Below are 17,812 nucleotides of genomic sequence, written 5' to 3' on the forward strand. Positions count from 1 at the left end.
AACCAGATGCTTCGCTTCAAGGTCTATGCTGGCTTGGGCTCAGCCCAGCTCTCATAGCTGGAACATACTCTTGCTATTTCACTTGCAGATGCAGGCATAATCTCGTTTCACTTCTTTTAACTACTACTTGTTCCAAAAATAAAGTTTATTTCACTAGACTTCAGCTTTACATTTTCTATCTACATTTCTTCCAAGTTTCCCTTCCTTTGATAAGCTCAAGAACTTGGCTTTCTGAGCCAACTTAAAAATATTACATTTTGACTATATCTTTGAATTCAAACATTTACACATACAGTTTTGTACCCCTAGCACAAAGCAGATGTTGTCCCATAAGCATACTATAAGCTGAGGCAGAAGAGGCAAAAAATGGAAGCAAACCCAATGAGGTTGAACATTCAAAGCTAGCTGGTTGGAAGAGTCCTTACTAGCTACATATGTAGTGAAAATACATTTCATTTTAAGGTTTGAGTCTGTTTTAACTTAGAGAGATGGGATTTATACAATGGGGCAACATTTTTGCAAGATGAATTTTTATGTTCCATGTTCCCTTTACAAGTAATTCACTCACTGCAGTACAACAAAACACTTTTTGAAGTCCCTCGATTTACTATTTACTCAGCAGAAAATATCAGCAAGAGAGATCTGTAGAAGATTAAATATATGCACACATTGAGAAAAACAGTAAATGATAGATACCGCTCAATGAAATTTTATGTGACCAATAGCTGTTGGTGGATATGTGATTTAAAGGTTACATTAAACATCTGAAGCTTTAACTAATCACTGTATAAATAACTTACAGTGGTGGCTTCAGGCAAACGACTGATAGAAGGCTTCTCAGCAGATACAGACACGTATCAACAGAGGCAGCTCTAAGTTCTACGGGAAGAGGAGAAAAAAAATAAAATCCCAGAAACACTACTGGAAAAACAGAGAGCAAAACACAAAAGCCCCAAGCACTGCTTATGCACAGCAGCCTGGGAGGAGCAAGCTGCAAAAATAATGTCTGTTGTTCATCTCTGACACCCACAGCACAGGAGGGAGCAAGGCCAGAACGGGCCTGTGAGATGCAGTGCAATCATCCACTGCATGGTCCCTCCCTGGGCCACCCATGGGACACAGTATCGGTGCTGCAAAAGGTCAAGGAGCACACAGAAATTTCCTTGTGCTTAAAATGCACATTTTGGTGCTCTGCCTCATGAGATTTCCGGAAGTTTCTGGGAGCTCTCTCTTTTAGCCTGATGAAACAACCTGAGCCCATGAAACACCCTCACATGAATTATTCAAGCAACTCACCCCCATAAGCACCGCAGCTAAGTACAAGCTATCTACTCCCGGTTTGATGGGTCTCATGCAAAGCTCACTTTGCATTACAGATGGGGAAGTGCTCCCTGCCTCACAGACTGCCACCATTTGCCACGGCCAAATGGGCCTTTGGGCAGCACAGATCCCACCTCCACATGGTGTGCAACACCTGATGGGAGCAGCAAAGCTGCTCAGCCAGCTCAGTTCTTCAAAGCTTGGCCTTTATTCTCTTTTTTTCCCCCCAACCAAAAGGAAAGGATGTGCTTTAGGAGAAAGAGATGTTAATGGGGGCCAAACCCACCAGCCCCACGACATCCATGGATTGGAGAACCACATCATATAATCCAAGAGCAGGGGACAAACTTCAGCATCCTAGGAGGTGTCTCTGAGTCCTCTTAGTTCTTTCATCAAAATCATGTTAATCTGACAAAAGGAGGAATTGCTTCAGGGCAGATCCAACTGGCAGGAAGGAAATTACACGATTTCCCAACATGACCGAACATTTGCCATGTTACACCAGTGTTCAGGAAATAACATTGCAGATGAGCAAGGACAGCGATGCCCTATCATTCTGGAGAGCAAGGCTAAGCATGCAGCAGTGTCTCCTCATCACGTCCAGGAAAACAGTAGACGTTTAGTGAGGTCAGGAACCACTTCCAAGAAGCGTAACTCCTCCTTCCTGGTTTTGAGGTTGAGCACAAAATTTTGGCCAATTTAGGCTTACCTGTGCGCAGATGCAGCTACACCACTAGCAAAGCTAACTTTTAGTACAGAGGAAGGTAATTCAGACATCGATAAGTATTGATCTTCACTTTCTTTCCTTCATGACCTGAGAGACATTCTCAGACTACTTATGAAATTAGGACAATCGTACATCATTTATCTACCTTTAAAGAGGATCCTGTCCACTTTTTTTGTAAAGATAGTCACTCAGGATGAGGAGAGGAACTGAAGTTACTGCCCATCTTCTCCTTTAACCAATATACAAACAAGGGGCAGGGAGGGGAAGAAAAAAAAATATTAGCAAGGTCAGTTTTCACTGGGATGTGGAAGGGACTAGACAGGAAACTGCCCTTTTACTGTCACTTTTGAATCCTGTTTCTAATGTTGATATACAAGAGCTAATGAAGACAGATGGGTTCATCCATGCTGTTGGGGTCCAGATACTAATGAAAATTATTTAATGGTCAAAAGCTGTCACGGGGTGCATTGATTAATTAGCAGAGTCAGGAGGAAAGTGACTCTACTGGCACGTCAGCTACTAATAATATAGAGCCCAAATCAGTCAGGGAGTGTATCCAAAGAGACAAGGCAACTGTAGGCTCACAGTTGACCTTCACCACAAGCAACAAGGGCAAAAACTCTTCCAGAGGGCTTTTTTTGCATCTCCCACCTCCTGCTTGGAAGGGACGTGTCCAGGATGAGTCGCTACAAGGCTAGGCATCCTCAGGGAGGAACAGCGCCCTGGGGATGGAGGTGGCCCCTCTTTGCCTATCCAAAAGTGTGGCTGCAGACAGTTCATGGGGAAGGTCAGAGGACAGTTGCTATGTTTCTCAAAGGATCTTCTGTTTTAAGCACCGCTTTTCCCTTTCTGCAAGGGGACCTGTAGCCCTTTCAGACCTGTCCAAGAGACCTCAGCATAGCCTCCCTCTACAATGATTTTCTGCCTTCTACCTTTTGAGGATACAAACTTTCACTGAGAATTGTGTCTTTAACACCTCTGAGGTCTTGATTTCTCCTTGCTTCAGTTTCCTACCTGTACAAATAAACTCTCCCCCCATCCATTTCCAGCATAACCTCTTCAGAACATGAAATCTCTCTTCCTGTGTGTCTACAAGGCCTGGGAGGGGAGAAGAAAAAAAAAAAAAGAGAGAAAAAAAAAAAAAAACCAAGAAGCTTGTTCTAGGGTTTTTCTACAGCACTGGAAAACACACTAAAAAAAAGAATTAACAAAAGTGACCCCTGGGAGAGGAGCGCTGCACTTTAGATAAGCTTCCCAGGTGTCTGGAGGAGTGCAGGGAATGATGATGAAATAGCTGTATCATATATACACACTGTCAAAGCACACACTGACACAGCTGGGAGACACTGACAGCTCTGCACTGTAAGACTAATTTCCAAGCATTGAAAATCATTTTGGTGGAAGTCTTAAGAGTAAAAATTATCCAGCCAATCTGACAGAGTGGTCATAATTTTGGCGTCTAACATCTCAGTAATGCCCAAGCCACAAATTATTGTTCTGCATCAGCAGAAAGTAGAGGTCTTAATGCTTTTTGTTGACACGGCAGACTTGATCACTGGCTATAGCGATTTGGAAGATAAGACGGGTGCTTTTTGCACCATGCCTACTGCCAGTGAAGACACAGGCACAGTGCAAAGAGGGGAAAGATCCTGGCCTGTTCTCCAGTTTGTCAAAGTTTCTTCCAAGCTTTAACTCACCTTTCTGGGGCTCTGTAATGAAAAAAAAAAGGCAATTCCATGCTCTAAAGTGGAGCTAAACCCTCCAGCAGCATAAACGAAAGCAAGTGAAATAAAACCCAGTATACTCTTTCTTCCTCTTAAACTAAACATGGAGCAGATCTCAGGTTGCCTCTCAAATTTCATCAGAAGACAGTACCACAAAGACAGTAAAAAATCTTCTATCCAACTCATGCCTGCTGGTTGGTTACTTCTGTCAATGAAATGCACGTGACCCAGAACCACAGCGACTATGGTCTGATTTTTCTGGTTCATAGCCCATAATGCAAGTATTTTACAGCATTACTTAATGAAAGCTATGCGCCACTAGGCAAAATGGGAGCATCAAGATGCAGTCCACACCCAAGCTCTGGAAAAAACAATTCAGATCCCAGATTTTACTGTGCAGACGGGGTGAGTAAGACGCACCTGATTTCTCACCAGATGGGCTTTCACTCCTTCCCCCCCACAACAGCCACATCTGCACACTGGAGAACTGCAGTAGCACCAGGAGGGTACCCAAAAATGCAAGCGATTTTTAAAAATTAGTCCTCCCTTCCCGCCCCCCCGCTTATGCTGAATTTGATAGCAAAAGCAAGACTGGATTCCCAAGCATCTACTGGGGTGAGGTAAATTAAAATACTTCATGGAGTATCCCTGCTGATTTAAGACATCTGTCAGTCATATAAGCCACTAGTTACCTGCTTAAGAAGGCAGATCAGCTGCAGTCACCAGGCTTGAGTGAATCAGCTTCACCTGCTCAATTCTGCACCAGAAGAGACAGCTGAGTTATCACAGAGCACGTGGCCGTGTGGGCCTCAAGGGCGGGCTCAAGTCTGCAGCAGCACCACCACAGTATCTAGGTATTCATTGTAGACTACTGATCAACAGCTGGTTCCTGCAGAGAAACCCTCTCTTTGCTGAGCGATGCTGCTGCTAGTGCATAGAGGTCCCTTTTTGATTGTGCTAACATTAAGCCCTTGCTGCCATGGTAGGCAATATCACATCTCCCAGTTCCACTGTAACTCTTGGTCCTTTTTACTAACACAACTTGCTTGATCCAGGAATAGGAGTTTGGGGAGAAAAATCCCTGTTTTGTTCTCCTTCTTCTGACCTTGGCCACTAGGTCTGTCCCAGCTCCACTTCAAACAACTTTCCTTCTTCTTTTACTTTGCAGGCAATTTGTCTAAAGCCGTAGCCACCATGTTGGCTGAGGAGGGGAAAGCACTGGTAGACAAGCTGTCCTGAGCTTGATGATATGTCAGAGGCAGATTCCCCACTACACCCTTATGTTGGAAACCTCCCATCCCACAAACAAGCATTGTCTCCCCATCATGGGGCTCACTCCTGGTCCTCGTCTTCCCTTTGATTGACCAGCGTGAGCACCAAGCTCTCACAAGGACACTCTAGAGCGTTCATGATTCAAAGCAGTCCTAACAAGACATCCTCCTTCCAGAAAAAGCCAGGTCTCTCTCCCAGCAGAATCCTCCTTGCCAGCACTATAACACTGTCACGAACATCTTGACTCTTCATGGTGCCTCAAGCAGACAGCAGCAGCAGCCATTGAAAGCTATCTTGCCATAGGACATTAGCTCTGAGATAACAACACAGGGCAGCTGGTGCCACCAAGCAATGTCCCCCAGGAGTTCACAAGCACCAGTGATTTTCCACTTCAGGTCAGAAATGACAACCTCCCTTTCTCCTTCCTCCTCACCAGCTTCACCACTTCACCTTTGCAAGGTCACAAACCCAGCCTACACCAAGTAGCAATTTCCAAGACCAGTTCAGGGTACTGCTCAGACGACCTTCAACAGCACCTCTGGGTGGATGTAAGGGATGTAAGTAGAGGTCCAAGAGCTGAGGTAAACCATCACAAGTACCAGGTCACTCCTTTGGAGCCCAAAGTCCCTTCAAGATACAGCTGTCGCAGAAGGGAGCGGAGGCAGCTGGAATTAAACACAGCTCCATTTTGCTGTAGCACATCAGCAAACTTCCCAGCCCAGGCTGCGAATCAATGACAGTCTGTAGTATTTCATCTCTCCCCTCCTTCCCATGCCTGTCACAGGAACTCTTTATCCTCAGACTTTGATGCGAGCTGCTATGTTATTTAATTTGCTACCCCCAACGGGTGAGGCACAGTGGCATTTTGGTTCCTTAAGACTGCTGCGTACACAATTTTCCCATTATTTTTTACACTGCTTCAAAGAAACAGTGCAGAGAGAATAATCCACTGGTCATTCCCACTAATAGCAAGAACAAGCAAAGCAGACAAATTCCATTTGCAAGAAGCAGTACAAACTCATTAGGCTGGGGAAAACTAGAAGTGGTAATATAAATAAGAGAGTAACTTCACCAAAAGAGTATGTTTAATGCTAACAAGGAAAAATAAAAACCAGCACTGCACCTGACATGATTTCACACCTGAGTTTCTGCTATCAGATTCTGCTCCAAAACAAAAAATTTCAAAACTTGCCAACATATCTCCAGCAGCTCCCCCTACACCACGCTCGATGCCTGGGTGTTACCCCTGTGCTTCCAGCAGTGTAATATGCTTCACCGAGCTCACCTACTGCCCTTCTGGGAAGGCTGGAGATGAAGCTGACCACCCGCTGAGTGCCTGAACAGACTCCCACAGAAAATGTGCAAGAGACAAGCACACTCAGCAGCCAGCGGGGGACCACTTAACACCAACAAAATATAAATCACTCTGCTCTCTCAACCCTGATCGGAGAAAAAAAACGATAATACTATGAAACACCTCCCAAAGGCAGATCTAGGAAATAAAACTCACAACTTTACTGTAGAGCAAAGCTCCTGGAGTTGGGCACTGTCCCCTCTAGCCCACAAGCTACCCGTCTGTCTCCAAGGAAATCAGTGCTTTAGCACTTTTTTTTTCTCCACTCACCTATCATCATCTCCTGTACATTATAGTCACTCTTTCCTTCTAAAGCAACCACAGGTAGTAAATTCCCCACTAATCTCTGAGCAACTCTTTTCAACTCATTTGGCTTTGAGAAGCCTGCTGTTTCTAGTTCCGATCAGATGAAGGGCTTGTATAGCTAAAAGCTTCTCTAATCCAACTTCTAATGGTTGCCCAATAAAAGGCCAGTACAGACAGACCTTGCCTTTACATCCACACTCAGGGCCCCCCTTCTGTCCATACCTCAGGGCAGCTTACTGCAAGACTGGCAGTTGGGAAGCCGGAAATAAAACCCAATGACTTCCAGGACTTGAAAACAGCATTGGTAACCAAAGACCTCAAGCAATCTGGCTGGGGAGGCATCCTCAATGCTTACATATCTATGGGTAAGCATTGCCCCGGGAGTGGCACTGATCTGGAGGTGCTTCTCGTGAGAAACAATTCGGTCATGAAGGCCCAGCTGAAGAGCTGTTTTGCTGAGCGCAGCCACTCTTTAGCAGAGCTGATAATGTCAGCAATCACTTCTGGTTTTCGGGATGAGATAGGTTTCTGAAAGCCCCAACCCTCTGCTCTCCTGCCAGGGGCTGCGGTTTCAGAGAGCTCTACCGTTTCTCAGCATTTTCCTGACCCCTAGTGACAAGACGTGGCTGTACAGCAGCTGCTTTACATGCAGCACCCAACTCTCCCCACACAAACAAGGAACAAACCTCACTCTTTAAGATGGGAGAAAGATTTCCAGATCCGTCAAGATACTCACCCTCCGCAACCCCTGCAAATTTGCAAAAAAAATCCAACCTGTTTAGCAAAGAAACTCAAATTTGGACTGAAAGTCAGGAAACAAGCTGAATACAAGATGTTTCCCTTGCACCAGGCTCCAGCTGTGGCCAGGGAAGCCAGGTTACGTGATTAATCCATCACCAGACTGGACAAAGCAAGCAGTGGAGAGAAGGCAGTTTTGATGTATTATCTTCCCCCAGGGCAAATGCATCCTGTTGAAGGGAACGGAGTGACCTTGGCAGGGTAGCAAACTGCATGATCTCACTGCCGTCCACCACGGACCATGGGGCAAACTCCTGGGGACCTGGAGGACAAACCTTGTGACACAGGAGTGCATGAGCTGCCAGGGCCCATGACGCTGGTTTTTGTCATGCCACTTGGTTTCAAGGACAAACACAGAGCCAAAGTAGGATTATTCTGGCCCAGCTCTTGAGTTTTCAAATCTAATTCACACCAGCCTTCTCCACACATTGGCTAGCAACGGGCTGTCTCTTCCAGCACCAGACTACCACAGGAGAAGGCATCCGTGGCAATGTGCACTCCGATACTTTGGACTCAGGTTTTCATCATCATCCTCCTCTGGGAACCATCCCTTCAATGCAATGTTTCTTCACTCCCAGATACTATGATATCCCACCACCGTGCACACAGTTGTCTCCTAATGTGTAGAAAACGTGAATACCATAGTAGAAGTGGTTATGCCACATTTACTGCCTTTTTTTTTTTTCTCAACCTAGACTTCTGCAGGGGTACCTGCACACTGTCTGACATCAATGCCCTTTACCTAAAGCATCGTGTAAGCAGACCAGAGAAGCCCCCATTTGTACCAGCCTCTGATTTATTTTGTTCATTGTGCTGAGGCCAATTCCTGGTCCTCCCTGACTTTGATAAAACAACACTACAAGAGGAAGTCTCACACAGGAATAATTAACGATTCATCTCTATTTATTGGGCCCTTTTGTCAACTTAAACTTGTCACAACTGCCATAAATCCCCTCCAGTGCTAAACAAACTCTTTAATTAAATCTATTGTGCCACAAGAGCAATGCTTCAGACACCAGTGGAGCAGTCAATGATGAAAAAGGTTGGCCCACTCTGGCTTAAAACACCCTTTGGGGGCTGAGGTTCACCAGGAGATTATGACCCTGTCCCAGGCTATTCGTTCAAAAGCTGTTAGCATGGACGAAAACTCTGAAAATGTATTCCTGGTGAATTCCTGAGGCACTGCAGCTGGTTAACTGTTTCCCTGCTGACTAAGCAGTTGTTCCCCCCTGCCCACAACACATGAGTTTCAGTCTCATCACAGGAGCAACCTCAGAGCTGTAAATACATGGATAATTCAGTACCCATCACGCAAAAACCTATTCCCCCATTTTGTGGGTTACCAACAGTCCTCCTGCCCTGGGTCTCCCCATTCAGGGAAAAGAAGAGAAGCATAGCAAGACTTTCTCCTCCTAAATGGTGAGAAGAAGGAATGGCAGATGGTGCCAGACCTGAAGAAGAGCCAAGCACGCCGGTTAAAGGTGAAGCAAACTAACAGCACACCCATGATATTCTGAAGGCCTTCTTTAAGGGGCAGGGACATCCTGACACAGGATCTAGCTCAAACCCTGTCTCCAGCTGCAGCCAGAAATGGACCTGGGAAATGCAAGAACATAACAAGCACAAATAAAGCTTCTCCTTTTTTTCTGCCTTCACCTACTTTCAGCCCAGATCTTCACCTAATGTGTGTTTTCTATTTAGTAACTCCCACTGAGCCCCTCCTGGACGCGACAGACAAACCTTTCCCACGCAGTGCTGGAGAACACCCACCCTTCTTCCAAAGTACAATACAAAACAAACACCTAGTCCTGTGACTGCACCTTGCTTGAGATAAAGACTCCTTCTGCCAGTGCCATCAGCAAACATCCCGCTGCTGAGTCAGTGGTTCTGCTAACAGCCTGTCCAAGGCAGACTTGCATTGCAGCAAACAAGATGGCAGAAGACACTACTTTCTACTTACCTCATGAGAGGGCCCAAGATGCAAAATCAGAGTGAATTTGCAGTGACTTGAACCATGCCAATGTCAACCCCACAGGTGACGCCTGGTGAAGCACACCTCCAGGAAGATGACACTGATCAAATTTTTAATACTGTTAAGTGAGAAGCCAGCACAGACTATGGGGAAGGGGAAAAAAAAGGAAAAAAAAAAAAAATCAAACCAAACAGGAGAAAAAACAAACAAAAACAAACAAAAAACCCACACAAACAATGCTTGTTGCTGTGTTGGAGAGTCCTAGAATCCTGCAGGGCACTTCCCCCCCTGGAAGCAGCAAGAATCATGCTCTCCACAGCTCTTAGGTGATTGCAAGCCATCACATATTGCGGCCAGCACTCTCATAGAAGGAAGCTAGTGTCCCCCACTTCCCTCAAAGGGATCATCAAAATGTTTCAGAGAGCATGGAATGAGAATGAGAATTCAAAAAGGAAATCTTGAGATGGGAGACAGTGCATGGCTCTCACCAAAGCAGCTTTCAGGGTCAGATACATTTTGTTAAAAACTTACTGACAAAATAAAAATAACAGTAGGTGAGTAATATGAGAGCTCCCTCCAAATACGCAGAAGCCTCTGTGGGTATGTAACAGCAATGTATGCAAGTGGGTTTAGCTGCCACTGACTTCACCAAAAGAAGCACAGCTCTAAACTAGACAAAAAGGGAGGGAAAAAGAGCAAAAATCTGTTCCCAGTAAATGGGCATGCCCCTTGCAAGGGGCTGTAAACTGCTCTGAGCAAACATAATTCAATTAATCATTAAATGCAAATCTAAAGGGTCCCATCTCAAAAAGAGAGATTAAAGCTGTACAGAGGGGGAGTTTCACGCCCTTAGAGGTTCAGGAGTCAGAGTGTGCCCAGTTCTGGACCCCTCAGTTCAAGAAGGACAGGGAACTGCTTGAACGAGTCCAGCGCAGAGCCACAAAGATGATGAAGGGGGCAGAGCATCTCCCTTCTGATGAAAGGCTGAGGGAGCTGGGTCTCTTCAGCTTGGAGAAGAGGAGGCTGAAGGATGACCTCATTAATGCTTATAAATACGTAAAGGGCGAGTGTCAGGAGGATGGAGCCAGGCTCTTCTGCAAGTGGCAGATGACAGGACAAGGGGCAACGAGTGCAAGCTGGAGCATAGGAGGTTCCATATTAACACAAGGAAAAACTTTTTCACTGTGAGGGCGACAGAGCGCTGGAACAGGCTGCCCAGAGAGGTTGTGGAGTCTCCTTCCTTCTCCGGAGACATTCAAAACCCGCCTGGATGCATTCCTGTGTGATCTACTCTAGGTGGTCCTGCTCTGGCAGGGGGGATGGACTAGATGATCTTTCGAGGTCCCTTCCAACCCCAAACATTCTGTGATTCTGTGATTCCCCTAGCCACAATTTCACAGCGTAGACCGAGGAAATTCACAACTGCCCTGTTGACTTTTCAGCAAAAGCACATCCTGTTCTGCAAGAGATCTCTCTCACATGTAAGGTTGGCAGTTAAGGCTTGATTTATAACCTAGGAGAGAAAATGCCATTACAGAGAAGCTGGGTAATCAGTATACACAGTAGAATTAATCGTTTCTCTCATTATGTTCTCCCACCACAGAACTTCTCACCTCTAATGCGCTGATATGTCTATCAGTCGCTCTGTACTGGCAGCACACGTACTAGCAAGGTAAGTAGGATCGGCTCCCAGCTGTGCTGGAACAAAATCCAACAAAGGGAAAGTGGGGTACTGTGACAGATGGAGTATTTGCTTCCTCCTCATCTCCAATTCAATGGGGATGCCAACAGAGGCACTGTCACCTAGCCAAGGCACATTCCGAGGCCCTGACAGGTCACCATCAAAACTGTCACTGCACTTTCTTGAGAAAACTGCAGCTAAGAGCCCCTGAACATCGCTGTTACCTGCAGTACCTGTATCTCCACCTGCAACTTCACAAAAATATTGCTTCCTTTACCTTCGGCTTATGCCATAATTTACAGGGGTGCTTCTGCTGGGCTGTGCTGATGAAACTGCCAGTCCAATTCAAACTTATACCAAGAAAATATTGTGCTGGCCTTTCCCAACCTTACAAACAATCCCACCTCCTGATTTCATTGCTGGAAATTTTACAGCACACCTTCTCTTCTCATCTATATCAAAGCTTCCAGCTTTATATTGGCACATAATTATTTTCTTCTCAGGTGCTGCAAAGCTCTCCAAGTCTTTTCTCCCCCGACAGATACTCAAGGTCTCCCAGGACACAAAAAATGCCCATTTTTCCTTTTCATTACCACGGCAAGCAAATTTACAGAGGGCAAAAAAAAGAAAGGAAGAATTTGCTTTCCTCTAACTTGGCTGCTGGAGAAACAAATCATCTCTGTGGCACCCACAAACCTTAACAGTAGAAAACAAAATGTGCACAAGAGTATATACAAGGGATGTATGTCACACTATATTAAAAAATTTCCAGAATCAGTTGCTTCAAGGGTAAAGATAGCCACGAGGGTATAGCAGGGTGCTCAATTCCAGTTTACGACATACAAAATTGTTGTCAGCACTGGAAAATTGCCCGTCGTGTGAGTGGGTTTAGCAGACGACGAGCTACAGGACATGGGCACAAATCCGGCAGGCCTGAAGAGCGAAAACACGCCGGGGAGCAGCATGCAGCATTCGTGCAGTCACGGTTCCCTCGACAACGAGAGAAAACACCTTAAAAATGCGCAGAAGCGTTGTGCTGCACGCACTCCTCCCGTTCGCCTGGCTCTGGGTCCACGTGCCGCGATGTAATCCAGGCTGTCCCCAGACAACGCAGCCCTCAGCTCTGAGCTCAAAGGGCTGGGAGGCACATGTATGCGCTCAGCTAGGGTGACTGTCGCACTCATCGCATGTGTTGCCAGCAGCATCCAGCGGTATCGGCTTTAACTGCACACCCCCCCACGCCCCCTCCATTCCTTCTGCAACAGGTTCAAAAAGTGACCCTACCGGAGAGGGGTGGGACGCAGGGGTTCAAAGAGCCCCTGTTTCAGCATCCCCCAAGCCCCACGGCCCCGGAGGGCCGCGCAGGCGGGTGGCCGCTGCTGGGCAGCGCTGGGAGAGGCGTGGGCAGTCCCGGGCAGCAGTTCGCCGGGGGTGGACCCGGCCCCCTCGCCACGCCTCCCGCCGCCCAGGACAAGCCGCGGCTCCACCGGGTTACGGCACGGCACGGCACGGCACGGCACACCGCCCGGGGGGGACGGAGAGCGGCGGGCGATGGTAAGTCGCTGCTGGGAAATGCGCTGTTGGTTTGCAGGCGGCGGGGAAGGACAGCGCAAGGAGGGTTCAGCGGTGGCTCCGGCCTCCGAGAAGAGGCAGGAGAAAAGGGAGAAAGGACCAGAGCTCTGCGCCGTGGTTAATCAGTAACGCAGGGAGCTCCGCGGACCCAAGGCGGGCTCGGTGCCTCTGCGCGGGGGGAGGGAAGGGGCCGTGGTGCGAGGCTGCGCTGGCAGTGCCACCCCCGCTCGCCTTCTGCACGGCAGGCGTGACCCCCATGGGTGCTCCGTCTGCACCCACCCTGGAAATCAGCTTTTTGACTGCAGCGGAGGGGACAGGAGCAAAAGACTGTGGGCCGTGCGGCACACCTCGTTCCAGCCCTGCCTGCAGGTCCTGCTCATGCCAGGGCTGCCTCCTTTACCTTCTCCTCGGTGACAAGTCACCCTCTAAAGCGAAGATGTTAGTTAGAGCAGAGAGGGGTGTTTCATCTCCAGAAAGGCCAAAGCTCTCCCAGTTTTCCATGCTGGTTCCTTTCCCCTCAGCTGCACAATACATCTACTTGGTTTCCTGCTGGCAAAAAAAAAAAAAAAATCATCCCAATGCCTTGGTGATTGAGAGCCAGCAAAAGAAAACAAAATAATTACGTTTCCCTAATGAGAAGAGTGTGTTTTAAAGGAGTAAGTGCACGTGAAAGCATTAACATGCCATACCAATAAAAAAACAGCAGGCTGGCCAATGTGCTGGGGTGGAGAAGGAGGGAAGGGAGCAGGGTGGAGGGCAGAGAGGGTGCTCCAGGCAAAGGGTTCACCATCACAAAACACAGCCAGAGGAGCTGGCTTTCACACAGTCTGTTGGCCAAACCTCAGCCTGGTTGTGCCTCCCACTGATGCTGGGCTGTCAGAGAGGAGCTGGGACTGGAAAAAGCCCCAGGGCCCATCCTCCCATGTAGTCGCAGCATAGAAAAGGGTTCTGAGAACAATTAAGCCACATCCCTCCCAAGCAGCCCGGTTTCTTGCTCTGCCTGGGGGAGGCTGGCTTGGAACGCAGCCCCCTGCGTCCATACCCCTCTGCTCCAGGCAAGCAACAGCTCTGGCTTTACACAGCCTTTCCTCTGTTTAGCACCGATACGCAAGTGGGAGGTTTCAGCCCTGGTCCCAAAACCTGGCACAGCCCCTAGCCCATTCAGTCCCCCAGGGCAGCCCCCATGGGTGCCGCCCTGCCAGCGTCCCTGTGCAGAGTCAGCCTCTGTCCCCACCTTATCCAGTTATCCAGTTGCTAAGCTACCTGTGCCTGGCTTATCACACCATCAGCACAGAAGGGCAACCGCTGAGGGTTTATTGCTCTGAGCTGTGTTTACTCACCACCTTCCCTCCAAACCCAGAGCCTGGCAAGGGAGGGGGTTGACATTAGCTGGGGAGGGGGGTGGAACTGAGGCTGGCAGGAGGCCATCCAAAATGCCCCACAAACTGAAGTTGCACAGGTGGTTGATACTAGCAGAGCTGGAGCAGGCACAGGTGAGGAAGGCTTTCCTCGAACACCATGCAAGATAGAGAGCATGTAGCTTTGATGCCAGGGGGACAGGAACCACCCTGCCCCTCAGCCACTCCTGAGCTAAGGTCCAGCGCACACCTCAGCACTCTCCATCTCATAAAGTGCTCTGCAACTGACAGCTTTCTCTAAGCATAAGGGTCACAGCTATGCAGGCAGGTGGGCAGCCACACAGCCCGATGGCTTAGCAGACCCAGTAACATGGGAATAGGGAATACTCTTTCCAATCTTCCCCAAAACATGCAAAAACAAAGAATGCACACAAACCCCAGCTCTGTGGCTGCCTTGTTGGTTTGGTACAGCCTGTGAGTAGGTAAACTATAGGAAAGGACAATTTGCCTTAGTTGCTCAGCTATTTAAGATGTTACTTCTAAGCACTGATGCCCCAGCAAAGCATTGCAAAGGGCTGCTGCAAACACCGACAAGAAACAGTGGGCTGTATTTGTTGAGTCTCCTATCTAACTTGCCACGCTTTGCTCTACAGTAGATAAAGAAAAACAAATTGCAAAGAGATGTTAGTCTTCATCATTGAGAAACAACAATCCCCACCAACTCAAAAGATCAGATCACCCACTAGGAAAGAATGCTAATTGCCAGAATATAACCTTTCAGATAGAGCAATACCCCTCCATGCTCACTCCTGCCTTCCCCACTGAGCCAGAAGATACACTGGCTTGGGTAGCTCCCATCCCCAAGAACTCCATTTTACTTTCATCTTTGCCTATATTCACCCCCCAAAGCCAAGAAGAATTGCTGCTTTTTCTCCTCCCCCAAAAGAAAACCCAAATAACAGCAGCTCTGCCCAAGAGCGAAAGACAATGCTAAATCACAATCCCTCCCTCTACCCTTTGTTACTCACAGCCAGAAACAGCCTCTTAAACTCCATTGTAACATAAGGGTGATTGAAAAGGAAAAGGAGCTGAACTCCCAATTTAGTGTGATTCATCTCTCTGATTCACACCACTTCTTTCTCCTCTAAAGCAGCCTTCGAGCGCAAATGACCTGCAAATAAAGCCCTCCTGCTTTGGGAAGGTACTTTGCGAACCTCAAAAGCCATCAATTCTCAGTTCTAGAAGCCGTCACAGAGTTTCAGGGTTGTTTTTTTTTTTTCCCAGAAAATTGTACATAATGTTTGTGAGAGCTTAACCTCACACAGACATTTCTTAGTACCTCAGGTTATAATGGATACATATATACACTGGTAAAGTGGTAGGTTTTGTAGGTGAAAGGACAAAAGTGACAAGTTGGATTTCACTTGGCCTAGGTACATGCAGGATGTATCCAGGACAGGGAGCAGAAGACCGCATTAATATCCCCTATCATCAGCACCCTGCAATTTAGGTACACACACCCTAACCGCCCCACCCAGTCTGCAGCTGCTTCCATGGACCTGCAACTCCATGAGCCATAGGATGCCTCGCTGCTTTGACATCATGTCTCTGCCATGCTGATCTGCTCCTCTTCCCTTTCCTTTCCGTGGCATCAGGCAGGAAAAGCACACAGGCTGAGCACGGAGGAGAGGGAGCAGCTGCTGCCAAACCTGAGAGCCGTGGGGTGGAACGAGGTGGAAGGCAGAGATGCCATCTTCAAAGAGTTCCACTTCAAGGACTTCAATCGGGTATGAGCATCGGTGGTACAGTTTTACAAAGCAGGAGACCTGGTTTGCAGAGCAAGGAGTCCCATCTGCAAGGCTCAGCCAAAGAAACCCCTCTGTCTTTCTCCCGGAATGAAATGGCTGAGCAAGATAACCTGCCCAAGACACCAAAGTGCTCAACGCAGCACACTGTCTGGGAAAAGCTCCCAAAAAAAAGAGAGGAAAACCCATAGAAAACCTCGACAAAGACACACATCACAGCAAATCCCTTGCATTTGTTTGGGTTACCCAGAAACAAGCGGTGTAAAATTAATAGTAATGGGGTAAAAACCGATTTATCATAGGGTAAGTGGTTCAAAGTCAACTTTTCTTCTTACTCCACTGGGCAGGCCTTCGGCTTCATGACCAGAGTGGCTCTACAGGCAGAAAAACTGGATCACCACCCCGAATGGTTCAATGTGTACAATAAGGTAAGAAACAGGGGTGGTGGGGACAAATGGAGCTCTTCAGGGAGCAGATCCCTTTTTTGAGGCATAAAACAGCAGCAGCAAGACCCCTTCAGGTCAGCGGGATCTCTTCCCTCAGACGCTATTCCTCTGGCATATCACAGACAGGCTATAGCTATCACTTACAGATCCTTTCCTCCCCCTTTTTTCACTTGTTCAGCTGAGCAGTAGCTGCCTGTAGGCTGGCACTAGGGTTGCTTTTTAAAATCAGTATCAGAAGGGGAAAAGCTTCTGGAGAAAGACTAAGTTGAGAAGTGGGCACAAGCCAACTGCTATGACCAAGGCAAGGGTGACAGTGACAGCTTGCAGCTAGGATGAGCTGTAGGAAGGAGAAAACAAAAGTGCCAGACCACCTCTTCCACCCTGGGAAATTTTGCTAACAAGTCTGGAGAAAGCAGTAGTCCTATCAGCCTCATCAGATGCAAACTGTCTGCAGCGCTGGGGGAAGCCATTCCTGATCTTTGCCACAACGCTTGGTCAGTCTGTCTGTCTGGTTTAGGTTCACATCACCTTGAGCACCCACGAGTGTGGAGGCTTATCAGAGCGAGACATCAACTTGGCCAGCTTCATCGAGCAGGTTGCAGCTTCTCTCTCCTGACTAGAGCCACGTGAAGCCAAATCAATTCTCCCACTGCCACAACCCGCATCTCCCTTGGATGGCTGCACCTAGAGCCTTCTTCCACTTCCAAGCTAGTTCCTGGATCCAGATTGCCTAACACCATGCCACCCTCGCCGCCACAGCTCAGATGGATGGAGCACTTCTTGGGCACCGTGCATATATCTATCTCTGATCTTGCCGCTTCTATGCTTAAACCCTTCCTTAGCTCTGCGGCTTTCAGCAGATGTGCCCTTTTACCAGGAGTCATGTTACACAGTTGCACCAGTAAATCTTTCCAGAGCCTGACCCCATCTAGCCACTGTGTTACTGCTTCTTACCTACTGGAATATGCTTTTTCTAGAACATGGTATATGAACCCTTTGGTTTGTCTATAACATACCAGAAACTGTGACGTGCGATTTGGTTATTACTGTATTACCTCTCAAGCAGTATTATATGCAGGCATGTGATCTCACCCCTATTGTAACTGGCCTTTAAGTAGGATACCAATTGAAAATGTTTACAATAAACTTCTTGGTTAACCTGATGTCAGTTTGGAAGGAGGCCTCACTGTCAAAATTACACCAACAGGTTTTCTCAAGGTGGGGACTGGCCTGATTGCTCTCAAGAAGGTGCTTCTGCCATGGAAAAGCTTGTTGGTGAAGGAACACTGAGAAATGGCACATGCCTTTGCAGGCCTGCACCTCAAAGTGAACAGAGTCTGAAGAGAATGAGATTATCAAAGGCAGAGCAGGTCCCATAAAAACTGCTTGTGCTAAAATCAGAAGCATACCACAGCCAAGGCACAAACACAAGGAAGGCACAAGCAAAAGGCACAAAAGCAGCGCAGCCAGGGGCTGC

General features: G+C 47.6%; 1 protein-coding gene across 1 annotated transcript; it reads left to right on the forward strand.

The window, feature by feature from the left end:
• The first annotated feature begins 16,248 nt into the window (after positions 1-16,248).
• PCBD1 (pterin-4 alpha-carbinolamine dehydratase 1) lies at positions 16,249-16,951 on the forward strand. The gene is made up of 2 exons (XM_009946398.2): positions 16,249-16,317; positions 16,853-16,951. Exons 1-2 carry the CDS (start codon positions 16,249-16,251, stop codon positions 16,949-16,951), a joined length of 168 nt encoding a protein of 55 aa, XP_009944700.2.
• The last annotated feature ends 861 nt before the right edge of the window (positions 16,952-17,812 follow it).

This window comes from Leptosomus discolor, chromosome 6 (genome assembly GCF_034619465.1).
Source record: "Leptosomus discolor isolate bLepDis1 chromosome 6, bLepDis1.hap2, whole genome shotgun sequence".
In the NCBI taxonomy this organism is placed as follows: Eukaryota; Metazoa; Chordata; class Aves; order Leptosomiformes; family Leptosomidae; genus Leptosomus; species Leptosomus discolor.

Bases quoted from the DNA above. Each gene is read 5' to 3' on its own strand.
- PCBD1 (XM_009946398.2), top strand. From the start codon at position 16,249: ATGACCAGAGTGGCTCTACAGGCAGAAAAACTGGATCACCACCCCGAA. The intron at 16,318-16,852 runs GTAAGAAACAGG...TGTCTGGTTTAG, and splicing joins GGTTCAATGTGTACAATAAG to GTTCACATCACCTTGAGCAC.